This window comes from Adelges cooleyi, unplaced genomic scaffold (assembly GCF_023614345.1).
Source record: "Adelges cooleyi isolate 19-005CV unplaced genomic scaffold, UGA_ACOO_1.1 ACOO_flye_CR_arks_rails_tigmint_CR_PRNA_23, whole genome shotgun sequence".
NCBI lineage: Eukaryota > Metazoa > Arthropoda > Insecta > Hemiptera > Adelgidae > Adelges > Adelges cooleyi.
Genome location: NW_026095893.1, coordinates 5148899 through 5162665, shown reverse-complemented (window position 1 = coordinate 5162665; position 13767 = coordinate 5148899). Strand labels below are relative to the sequence as shown.

Sequence of the window (13767 nt, the reverse complement as noted above, 5' to 3'; positions counted from 1 at the left end):
ACCGTCTTTTGCGTCCTATTTAAATCCCGAAAAAATTATTACAATTGCGTTTTCGTGGCAGTGATAGACAACTTTATGCTGGTAAAATCATTGTTGTGTACTCGGCTAAGTCAATAAACGCCTATTTTTTTTATTTTGAAACCGAGTTGTGTCTAATTGTCCTCGCGACTAAATTAATTATGTCGAACACTGTTCGGCAACGACAGTAGCGGTTTTATTGCGAAAACCGAATGTATAAAATATATCCCAGGAGGAAATTGAAAATAAAATATACAAAACAAAACAATTCTTTCAAATCGAATAAAACACCCGACAATTTTCAATGGAATTAATCGTTGCATCAGGGAGCAAACTTGCTCGGAGGCATCGTGTTGCAAATAGGGACGATGGGAAGATTATGATCACATTTTATTATAACTTTACATATTATATATAAAAAACAAATTGACATTAATAAAAATGGCGAGGGCTGTATGTCGAATCGCAAATGCAAAATATTAATAATAATGTTATGTGCGTTCAGCTTATTTTCGAAGGGAACTCAACGACTAATGATTCAATACCGTAAATGTTATTTTTGAAGGGAACACATCGTCACGAACAACGCGTGACAGTAAATTTACATTAATTTGGTTAATTATGTTCAAAGTCTAAATACGATTTTGTTTAACGAGTTAAACATATTCAAAAAGACACTAAACCATTACTATTACAGATTACTACTACGATTGTTCGATTTCGTGTCGTATACAAATTAGTAAATTATTATAATTACTAACTATTGACTAACTTCATTAACTATTGTTAAATTAAAAAAAATCTAGGTGACAATGAATCCAATTTTATAACATCACCACGCACTTCCAGTAATTTGGAGCATAGAGCAGTGATGTTTATTCACTACTATGCTATCAATACAATAATTTAAAAACAAATTTATGAACTATTTAAAATCCGTTAAAGAATTGCAATTTATGAATGTACGTCAACTAAAAAATTATGATTTTATAAAAATAAAATTAATTTGTATTTAATTTCATATGATGAGTTGTATAAAACTATAATGTCATATCACCATACAATTTAAAAATCAATACCTTCTCATTATTGCAAATCCGAAGTTAAACATCATTTTCATAATTAAGAAAAGTTATCTTTTAAACTGTAAGCCCATCATCCAAAATTATTATAGTATACAAACGTATAATATGCTACTTAATGTCAAATTAATGAATACCTAATAATATTTATCAATACTTAAACATAAAAGATTACGTACAATTTTCTCAGTATATTGTCTCTATAGAATAGACGTAATTTTGAGGGATCTTGGGTGTGCTTAGCAACTCAAAATTTGAAATTAGCACCCTCAAAAATATCATGTTTCATACCATAAGTAGTAAAAAGGCAGGATATTTTAATATTGAATTTGTTAAAGCTTTCGTGGATTGAAACATTATGTGCATCATTTTTAGATATTTCCAATATCCGTGTCTTCAAAGATGAAGAAATGGATACTTCTGAAAATTATCCACATAAAATGCTCTAATATTTTTAGTGCAGTCCACCACTTATTTTAGTTAAATTGTGCCCCTACTGTGTAATATCAAATATGGGTAACCAGGAAACGTGCATATATAAAAATAAGAAAAATATAATTTTCGGTACACGTATATCGTTTTAATATATTATTTTATGTTGATCACTTGCCAAAGATAAATCATATTGTCAACATGAATAAGAAAAAAGTGACATGTGATTGACAGCTTAGTGTAAAAAATCAAGAAAAATATGTGTAAAATAATTTATTAACTACGACGTATGTGCGTTTTTCTCAAACACTCATTCGTGTGCTTTGCGCTCTAAAGTCGGTTTTGTATAAATAAACAGGCGCAATATAACAATCTGCCATCATCCAATGTGTCGGCTCTTTTGTGCTATAACATTTGCGCAGAAAATATAATATGTATCACATCTGTTCAAAACCCTACCGTAGTACATCATTTTACTCTATATGATTATCTACAAGCAAATTAATACAAATGGGCTATGCAATATAGAGATACGAAATACCATTACTACTTAACACACAAAACTACTATTATGATACCTAACACAATAATATGATTTTACAATATAATGCATCGCCGATATTAATAGTTTATAACTTATATACACAACGCAATTTCTAAGTATTGTTAAGTCTTAAACAATATTAATGAGCATCTTGGAAGAAGAGAAACAATAAATATGACAGTTACAGGATTAAAATATTATTAAACATTGTAAATATTATATTAAATATTGTACCCATTTTAATCATATTTTAACTCCATTCATAATAATGCATTATTGTATTCTAGTAAGTCATTAGTGTATAGTTTATAATAAACTAAAATTTAATTCAACTGTCTATTTACTGTCTTATATTTATTTGTATCACTTCTATATGTAGGTCTTAGGTTACTAGTGGGTTATTTTAAACAATATTATTAATAGCGATTACGTTCTAGCTGGAAATATAGAGCATAGCGTATCTTCTATTTATTATGTTTTCTTATTGGAACTATTTTGGAAAACAAACCGTCCATATCGCTTTAGACTTTTCTATTTGGAAATATCGCGTGTTTCGTCGATCACGAGGTACGCAACGATAACAATAGCCGAAAAACCATTAGACTCGATCATAATTCATGGCTGTGTACAAAGTATACAATATTGTTGTTAGAATATATTGCACGGTGTGTTAGTAAAACCTTCCTTAAACCCTTGCCCGATTTTAGCCCCTACTTAGTTTTTTTTCACCCGACTTGTTCTACTATGTAATAAATGCCAAACTAGTCACTGGTTTTGTTGCCGGCATAAATCCAAATAGACTTACCGATTATTATGACGACTAACGGAAGGCAACGGGGTATGAATAAAGTCGAAGGACGAAACTAAGTCTCGCCCTCGCGCCCTCCAGCAATTATTGCACCCTATAGCCCGGAAATCGACTACTCGCCGCACCAGTTATTAATATATTTGAAGCGGAATATACTCTCTCTCTCTCTCTCTGTTTATATATATATATATAACGACGGTTGAAGGAAGGAAAACGAGAGAAAATATTTTATAAACTGAAGTCGCCGTAGGGTCTCAGAAAGAAAATTAGCCCGATTTACATTCAAACCCTATAGGCGCATAAATCACCACTACCACTTCCACCGCACGACATCGATGTCGGTGGACTTTCCCGTACGGTTTTTTTTATCGAAAAAAAGTGTTTTTTTTTCTCTGGTTCGACGGCCATTGTAAAGTTTGCGTTTCGTGTTCGGTATTTTTTATTTGCCCGGAAAGGTAAGAGACGGATGGAAAGAGAGGGACGAAATAAACTTATCTAAGCATCACAGTCAACCGTCTAGTCGGTCATTCCATCCACGATTTCGTTTTAAACATGCCGACAACCATGTTGTATGACTAGAATGAGCCATATTCCAATATGTTAATAATAATAATATTATAAATATAAAATAATATGTATATTTTATTACTACAGCGATGGACGTGCGTAGTTATGAATACCTAATTGAGTAATATACCTAACTGTTATTCGTTGTGACGTGCTTGCGCAACTTTTTCTACATGTTTCCTAACCCAATTTAATTTTTTTTTTTTTAATAAACTTATCGGAAAATATCATCACGTTATATTCACACTCGATGCCAAAGCTGCGTAAGATATTTCAGTAACAATAACACGTAGGTTTTGCCTTGTATGTATATAAGTGTTTACACAGACCACAGTGCATAACATACACTATCAGTATATTATCCTAAATACCACGGACGCCGCCCTCAACACTCTGAATATCTCCCCAAAAGGCCTTAAGCATAATAACAGAAATCCGCGAGTTTGGAACGTACGCGACGCCGTCACCGCAGGAGTTTCATGAAAATCCCGACAGTAATAATAATAGAACAATATGGGGTCTATCTACACAGTTAAAACTTACTAATACACATGCACGTTACACGAAATGACAAAATTAGACAGATCCGACGCCTCAGTTCTTACGCAAACAATAATTGTTAAATATAAGAAACGAAATACAAACTTACTCGGTAAGGCGACAGTCAAGATCAAACATGTATACCATTACCAATACTGTATAGTATTATATGTATATATTATTGATGCTTGGAGAAAGTATGTATCTAAGTATATGTAATACGGAAAGCGAACTGAAAGACCTCATGAAGTTAATTTCGAGAATAACGCTAAAACACCAATTAAGTTCGAAAGTATCGATCTCATGCTAAATATCAATAGATGTACTTTGGAGTCGCTAGATTAGGATATAGATCAAAATATCGAATCGAATAATTGCCGAAATTAGTATAAATCGATTTCGAGAGTAGGAACCTTATTATCGGCCACTTACAAAGCCGCAAACTTTCAAATGCAATAATTTTCATCATTTTTTTTATCTCCAAAGGTTCAAATTGTTCAAAAAACAGCACTAATTCAATTTTGAAAAATGTCAACAAGAGATCTCTTTTCGCATCACATTTGCATGTCTGTACTTTTTAACATGTATTCTCTGTAGATTTTTGCGTTAGGTATCATTGTTATTGTTTTTACAAAACAGCTAACAAACATTTCAATCATATGGTAAAAAAATATCTTATTTTGGAGTGATCGCTATTTTACATTTGAAAAAACTACATTTCATACAGTATTCTACTAACAGTACCAGACTATACCAATTTCAAACGTATTGGGTTTGAACATGAAAATATAGAGAACGAATACGAAAATACCATATTTTTGTATCGATTTGGATTTATGATTGTGGCGTTGGAGATATTTATGCTTAAAGAAAACGATTTTTCTAATTCTCTGATTGGACAGTTTTTAATTTTTTGAAGTGAAAAATTCTTTATAAAATTACTGTGAAGTGAACGAGAGAAACAAATAAATTATAACATGATGCGAATGTGCGATTATTAATATTATTTACAAATAAAAATAAAAAAACTACCACTGCACTGTGTTAACTGTCAACGGTGCCATTTTATTGCACACGAACAAAAAGAAACGATTTATTACTTGTATTGTTTTGTATCGTCGATTTCGTTCCAACAACGCTCGTTTTTCTCGAGCTGCTTCTCCAACAAGAACATGTACAACCCCTAACTTCCGACAAAGTTTGTACTTATATTTATGATTATTATTCGGTCCTGCCAGGGAAACAGTAATATTTATAAGAAAAAATAAAAACTATATTGGTTTGCGGTGGTTTTTGACGTGTATCGATGAAAAATGATTTGCGGACCAGCGAGAGAGGAGCTCTCTCTCATACACCGTTTCATTTGTCATTTTTACCACTGACATCTAATAAAATCAATACGCCTCACCTAATAGCCGTGTATCGATCAACCCGAAAACGAAGACCCAGAACCGTCTAAGAAATAATAATAATAATTTTTGGGGGGGGGGGGGGCAATGAAAGTAAAGGTGGTCGGAGCAAAAAGAAAAGTCACCTATCCATTGAGGGATCAGTATACTGGAAGTACGATGCTTATGTGTTCCTTTAATACGATTTATCGTCAACGACAACGACCGAAAACACAACTACTTAGGTCCTTTGAAAGTAGAAGCCTTGTCCGGGAAAAGGTAATGAAAAGGACTTGGAAAACGCCTCAGGATCCTTTGAATACGAGCAAAGGTTGTGTACCTTTTGTGTAAAAGATATCCTTGCCGCCGGCTAGGTAACAGTCCTGTGGGGTATTACAGAGCAAAGCGGAACTTGGGCGCTGTAATGGTGCGTTGTAAAACTTTTCAGGATTAAAACACAACAAAACTCGAAAATAATATTATTTAAATGTGGACAATATCAGAAACGTACGGTTTTCAAAACTCACGCCTGATTGTAAGCTTTCAAGTAGTTTCTTTTAAAAAAATCCAATCTAAAAGGGGCAGGCTATTTAAAAAGCTAAAAAACATGAATATTATCAAATAATTTATATTATATACCTATAATAAACCTAAAGTTGACATATATTAGTACGAAGAATACACACATCTACAATCTAAGTTTAGGACTTTGTTGGAAAAAAAAACAATAATTTGCATAAGTCTACGTCAACCCCCGACTATCAAGGCTATCATCTACACAAAACTATTGAATACTACAGTTTTCTTTACTACAAACGTATGCTACTAAACATCATATTATTATTGGTCTACCAGATCGGTTTGATACCACAATACTGTGAAGGTAATTTAAAATATATTTCGTACGGCGGTCGTTAAATCGTGTGTTTACTTTCAATTTCAACCACCCTATTGTTGTACGACGAGCGGTTATCTTTTCCTATCTCTCTAAACATCACCCATCGCTTTCTTTGCTCCTGCTACAATCGCGAAGAAAATATTTCATTTTGAGGGTTTTACTTGCAAGAGAATTTATACGAGAAAAGAAAAGCTCCTTCTAATAACATTCCACACTCCCTCCGGACGTATGTACTGTATTATCGGTTGGCGAACAGCGGCCGTCACAGCTATGGGTCGCTTACTAATAAACAACCTTTTCGGATCTTCGTCATAGATTTTGTACACCTAAAGAGAATTACCGACACTTATAATAATGATTCATCACGCACGCCTTGTAAGTTGCTCCTTATAGGGGCAGCCTACTAAGACTTCCTTTGAATTATTACTTGCTAGAAGTATAGATTAATTTGACGTTCTTTTTTTATTTTACTACAATTTGTATTACTGTTATTACACTTAAATGTAAGTCTATATTACCGATAAAATAGCATGTCCAACAAAGAAGGACGTATCTCAATTTTAAAAAAAAAAATGTATTTTTTTAAACTGATAACTCATTTTCTGTATTACCAGCGAAAACGAGTGTCATCAATGTTTTTTTTTTTAAACCGACTTACGTCTTTTTTCGTAGGACACGTCGACATATTTATTTTATAGTTCAGTAACTCGCGACCATAATTATAGAATCTTTAACTACGTCTCTAATAAAAATACCATTTATTGGTTTTGTTTTTCCAAAGTATCTAAACCGCATGCAAATATTGTAGCTCACGAGTGAAATTTATTCAAAACAATATTATACGTTTATGTGACACCAAGCTCCATCGCTTAAATCATATTGTCGACAATCGAATATTTTAACGGTGCTATAACATAGTTGATCATATTATAATACACTGCTCATAAATTATGTTCATGAATATTTTTTTGTGAAATACATTATCGCATCGTATCGTTTTAGAAATTCAATAAGTCACACGAGAATAATGCATGTACGCTAAACACATTATGATAAAAGAAAAATACAATTTATATCGCGCGTAGCTCGTTTGGCCAGAAACGCTGAATTTGTATAAATTAGAATTAATAAAATAACTATAGTCAAAATAATTACAAAACTGATCACTGTCCTCGTGAGAGGAGCTTACAAGGATGGTGCAGTTTTAGTAATACTATTAAAGAGACGAGCAAACAAACAATTCGTTTTCCAGTTCCAATAGAGACTCGTTTTAGATAGTCTAGAGGACATTTTCTGTTAATGGGGTTTCTGACGATGCTTCACATATTATATTAAATCATTTTATCCTTGATTCGAATTAATTTACAAATTTCGTAAGTTGCCGTACGAGTGATTCGACGACAATAATAATAATTCAAACTATTACAGCAAATTATTGTAGCTAGCAGTTAGTGTATACTGTATTATTTTGGCGTTGATGAAAAATCCGTTGACGGTTTTAACGGTCTCCCGGGTAGGCACCGGACGTCATCTGCTCCAGGCGTGGCCATATGTGTTCTAACGTAAGTCACGTGTTTAGATATTGTTGTCGATGGAATAATAACGGCGTTTATCGTAGGCAAAACCAATTTATCATATCCGCAACGGGTGTTTATGTGTGTAACCTGAACTCAACAAATTAATATGTTTTTGTCGTCTGCACGTCTCGCGAAAGGTGTTTTATTTTTTGAAAATTGCTTTCGGACACGCGCCTTTTCCAACTTTTCCCCTTCTGTTCGTGACACCGCCGTCACCAGATATCGACTGAACGAGTGCCGAAAAATTAATCTCTTTCTTTAATCCCAAAAACAACTGTATTTCGAACAACTCCCGTGTCCAACAAGTAAATAATCTCAGGAGACTACCCAAAGTCCCGTTTGGACACATGTCCGAGCGGTGCCCCACATGTGACCGTTTCCGTACGTTTAATAACGTTTATGATAAATAGTCGAGAAGCGGTATAAATGGTAAAAATGATTGTATTTTTTTCCCGAAACCAACGCACGCATTGTTTTACGACTTGGACAGAAGGAGACTATGACACTTCCTCGGGAACAAATTGACTCTTATTCGTCACATAAGTACGTCGTTGTTGACACTGCACGGTTAAATTAGAATTAGTAAATTTTATTTGCATATATAACGACCGCGGTTAAGTGGTGCAAAACTCAAAGCCAACGACGATTATAATTAATTGGTGTACGACGCGATCGGACGAGACGACAAAAGACCAACTGGAATCTCATTTGAATATACTCGATTATATGCACTGGTGTGGATGATGATTGGTGGTGAGACAACGGAAAGTTGGCGAGGCAAATAAAAGAGGGGAAAGGACAAGAACAAACCAGGAAACGTCGAAATTCAATTTGTCCGGAAACCAAATACGTGCGCAAAGTCATTACCCGACAATTCCTGATTCCGACGATCCTGCGATCAGAGTCTCTCATCGAATTGTTTTATATTTATATCTATACATTAAATTTTTCTTTTCTTTGCAAATTGAATTCGAGAATTTCATTAATATTATTATTATTATTATTATGAATCCGCGGACTGTCAGACGACACGGACCTAACTATGCGTGAAATGTAATGGCGTCCCAGTAAAATTATATATATATATATATATATGAGTCTGTGTGTCTCTGTGTATTAAAATATAATATTTCAATTAAATTCGAACAAAAAAAAAAACCATCACCACGGCGGTCATGAAATTCAATTTCAACGTTACCACCCCAGCACTAGGTATAAAGAATTTTTATACTTTCGATGTTCTCCGTCCATCACGCAGCATGCATATTATATCAACAACAGAGGAGAGGGACAGAAGGACTAAATCAAAAACAAAGCCACCTCAATCGTGATGAAATTCCGTACACGTTTTCGTTTGGCGACTACCCAGTGGTTCGGATAAAATACACTGGGGATGGAACACGATGATAAACGAGTGAAGAAATATTCTGAACGGTAAAAAAAAATAATAATATCCTCGCTAAGCCACCACATTCTATCGGTAAAATAAATCCTACCCTCGCCCGCGTGTCATTATATTACAAGGAGGTCGCAGTCTGTTCAAAGAAGAAATTCTTTTGACTATATAATAATATTAGCAACGAAACCGATTAACGTCATTTGTAATTTGGTCCAATTTGAAGGACCAAAAAATAGAACGAGCAAAAGAACTCTTCGCTTCGCTATGAAGTATTTATTTAAAAGTAAATAATAAAACGACTAGGTTGTTTTTTTTCCTACTCTGTTCTTATTGTAGATAACATTATATAAAATATTATGATTTAAATCCTTAACGACATTGCAGTATTGCACGTCATAACCCAGACGATCTTGTTGAACTAGACAGAGTTTGTCGTTGGTTATTATCAGGCAATGTGCTTACGATTGCTAATGACGTCATTATAGCGGAGAGTCTGCCCACTGTTGGATTTGACAAGTTACCAATCTACATAATAAAAAACAGTTTTTTACCAAAGACTCAACAGTTTGCAACTCTTGATTCTTAGCTTAGTAAAAAACTTAAAACTTAATGTAAAATGAAAAAATATTTTTAGGGCATATATTATTATTTATTATAGATCACTTTAGCGCATATTTCGGTTGTTTTAAGAGCATAAACTTCCGGGTCCTAGTCATTTCTGCAGTTTCTGTCACTTATGAAAGAGCACTCGACCGGATAAGACTTCTATTATCACTTCCGGCAACCGTAAAACGAACGTCGAACGTCGTATTGCAAAGCGTCGAACCTCGTTTTAGGCAATACATTTGTGTCTGCCGACTGTTTGTCGGTACATGTATTTGTATTGAGCCAAAACGATTGTGTTTTAAGACCCGTGTTGTAGTTGTTGTGTTATACACCAGGCCTCTTTAAACGTTGCCGACACTGCTCCTATAATTATTTTGATAAATACTCGAAGAATACGTCGACGGCGGTCACAAATCTCTCGTGCGCCGTCTCAACACAGTATACTTGCAGCCTGTTATGTTCAAATGGACAAATACGATAGGGGAGACATCCGCGTTCGATCCGAAAACACCGGTATACTTGCCGCCGTCGTCTTTCGTTTAAAACATTTTCTTTTCACCACCGCGCGAATTGGAAGTGATTTCCTTTAAAACACCTGGGCACCGTTCTTATTCCCTCGAGTAAAAGAAAATAATACAAAATGTTGACGGGCATGAAAACGGTAAAGCAACACTCTGCGGGTTTGTGGAAAGATGTCGTTTTTATGCAGAACGATATAATTTATCGATCGAGGTCTATACAAAAACACGAAAGTGAGGAAGTGCAAAAAAAGAAAAACTTTTACCCGCCATCAGTTCCGATTCCAGTAGCAAAAGTAAACCATTTAACTTTTAGTCTCGCCGGAGACTAGACAAATGAGACATTTTCCTCTTTTACGCCACGTAACACACACACACACGCTTATACACGCGTGTAAAGGTAGCGGCCCAAAGAACTTTTCGGGTGGCCGAGATCAAAAGTTAATTATTGTTACCGCTTTAAAGTTTTACCCATTGTTGTTATCGGAAATTGTTTCCTCCACTGACATGTTTTGTCGCCAACGCAAACGCGTCTCCCGGGATAAAACAATTACCAACTCTTCGATAAATGCCCGAAAGTACTTTGTGTCGCCTAATGAACCGTTTTCCGGACGCGCTTTTTCTCACACATTGCGTTAAATAAAAAAAAAACAATCGACTTACGAGAGTGTATTTTTTCGTTTTGTTTCAGACTGTTTACACTTACAGCTGTATAGAGACAGCAAAGATCGATACAAACACGGCCAAACGAAAGCGTCTCTGTCGTTACAACACTTTTTGGGTGTGGAATCTGGTGAGTTGCACATAAATCGTATACCAGTAGTATATTTAGTCACACGTCAACAATTTGCTGTACAAATACCTTTTAATAATTATTCAACTATCTTTGCAGGTTTCACGTTGGATAAAGAGTCCAATACAGTAGCGATTATCTGTCAGGACGTGACAGTCGTATTGGCGTTCGATACACGAGAGAGGCTAATTCAGTGGCAAGTAAAAATATCCGCGAACTTGGGAGATGGTGAGTAAACCTTAACATTTATCCGGTTATAAAATACGCCAATAACAAGGGTATATATTTGGGGGAGAACTCTTAAGGCTCGACGGAGATAAATGTTCAACCATTGTAAGACACCACGAATGGAACCAGTTCCCTCCGGGGTTGTTAAAGCTTTTGAAAAATGTCCGCAGTCGCCGTGATTAGGAATTTTAAGATTAACGTGAACACGTCAAAAGCAGTCGACGAATAAAATATTGCCTTTTTTATAAGGGTCGGTAGTGCGGGCGGGAGTTAAGATGATAAGTATGGTGTAAAGTAGGTAAAACGACCCGAAAATGAAGTGTAAAAACTGAGGATCGAATGAGGGTTTAATGCGTGCGTTTGAAGGAAACAAGATAAAATGTCGGTAACATATTACACATTGGAACAATAACAACGTTTTGCGTTCGAGAATATATGTGGAATTTGAGTTGATTTATTATTATCCGAGTTGCAGATCAACAGTTCCTGATCCAAATAGCGTCGTGCCCGCCCAAATCAAAAATATCCGCCGGCCCGGCTCGTATGCACGTGCAGGACTTGAGATTTTCTATGACGACCGGCGTACCCCCTAGACTGGCTGGCGTCTGGGAACTCAGGCATCTTAGGTGAGTACTCTATGACGCATCTCTGTGCTGGGTGTTGTGTAGAGCTAATGTCACGTTTTTCGCAAACACAGGAAATATGGCGTGATTGAAAACCGATTTTGCTACGAGGGCGGTTCGAGGTGCGGCAAGGGCGAGGGGCTGTTCGTATGCTTCACGGACCAAGGAGACGAGATCACCAGATGTATGAACTTGGCGGCCGAGGGCAAACTGGCTACCAGAAAAAGGCTTCTGGCCAGAAACATGTCGGGTAAGCCAACGACTATTTGATTATTGTTAAAAGCCGCTCTGGTTTCACACCGCGTATGTCGCGTGGACACACAGTTTTAGAAAGCCCGTCCAGAAGAGGTGGCCTGCTGTCGCGACTGGACTCCAGGACATCCGAGTACGGTGGCGATGGCAGCTCGTTTGGACAGCACAACTCTCATGACCGCAGCAACGAGGAAAACGTGTGTTGGCCGTCCAGCGAGAGCCGTCTAGATAACTCCGACTTTGGCGACACAGCTTCCGTCGGCGACTTTCAAGACGCCAACTTACAGGTAGGAACTATACGAGACACGCAATATAAAATGTTTATAAGTCCAACTAACTGGTCCGACCGCGTTTAGGAATGCACGTGGACCCCAGAAACGGCTTTGGAACGATGTGCCAGCTGTATAAGCAAACTAGGAGCTTTGTCTCGGTCGTCGACCATGGCCAACACACCGGGAAGCGTCGGCTTCAACCCTGCGTGGACAATGGACAACAACGTATCAACGCGTGAGTAACGGACACACACAGTGTGTATACTAATTACTAAAATATCAGAGTGTTTTGAATAGTTGGGGTTTGTCACAGTCAAAAAACGAGCGTACTGTGTACCGTGTGGCGAGCACGATTCTTTCTCTCCAGTAAATGAGTTTCCGCGCAATTAAATCTTGGTCATAGGTAGTTTTGGAAGGTTCGATTCACCTTCCAAAACTAGTTACTGTCGTTGCTCATAATACTTGGTCAGATTGTACGAATACGACCAATAAAGAGCACGAAAAAAAAACTCGCTTTAAAGTAAACGTGACACAAAGCTCTTAAAACCTTGAAGCCAATTTGGCAAAGTCTCAATACTTTCTTCAACCAATGGCGTTTTTATAGAAATCCACTTAATATTTATCTACCGGTCATAAGCCAACTTGGGTTTTTTTCTTCTATAATTTATTTTCAAAAACTGTTATTACAAAAATAAAAACATTCTCCAGATCAACCAAATTGTCTTTATTTTATAAAACAACAAAGAATTGCAATTTAAGTGTAATTGTTAAACTATATTTTAGATCAGTTGTAAAACAACAGAACTATAAAGTAGTTAAGTTAATCGATATATTTCCAAAATTCCTTAATTAACTAGTTGATTTTTACTTGGAATATTAAGTCTAATTATATTTTATCTGAATTTATAACAAATCATCGAGAGAAAAATAATACATGCACATGTAACAAAATTGCATAACCAAAGTGCCGTCCTAATTTTTATTTAACAATACAAAATTATAATATTTGTTTAATTCATACTTAAAAAGTCTTTTCAATCCTCTTTGAATGTAAAACATGTTTTATTTTACATATCTTCACTGCATAATTTTGTTTAGAAATTAAACTCTTGTCAAAGTTAATATTTAATCATAATTGTGAATGTCAAGTACAGTTTTTAATAATACATTTTTGAAGAATTTTACATGCCATTTTATATAATGTAAATGTTAATAATTTCTC

At 35.5% G+C, this 13767-nt stretch overlaps 1 protein-coding gene across 2 annotated transcripts in view; it reads left to right on the top strand.

The window, feature by feature from the left end:
* The window catches only part of LOC126836042 (uncharacterized), a 235968-nt gene that overhangs the window by 217263 nt on the left and 4938 nt on the right, over positions 1-13767 (top strand). For both annotated transcript variants that reach the window (XM_050569006.1, XM_050569007.1), the window contains exons 3-8: positions 11069-11170; positions 11270-11398; positions 11874-12024; positions 12096-12271; positions 12346-12560; positions 12630-12780. In XM_050569006.1, coding sequence (XP_050424963.1) covers positions 11069-11170; positions 11270-11398; positions 11874-12024; positions 12096-12271; positions 12346-12560; positions 12630-12780 — 924 coding nt within the window. The remainder of the gene's footprint in view (positions 1-11068; positions 11171-11269; positions 11399-11873; positions 12025-12095; positions 12272-12345; positions 12561-12629; positions 12781-13767) is intronic.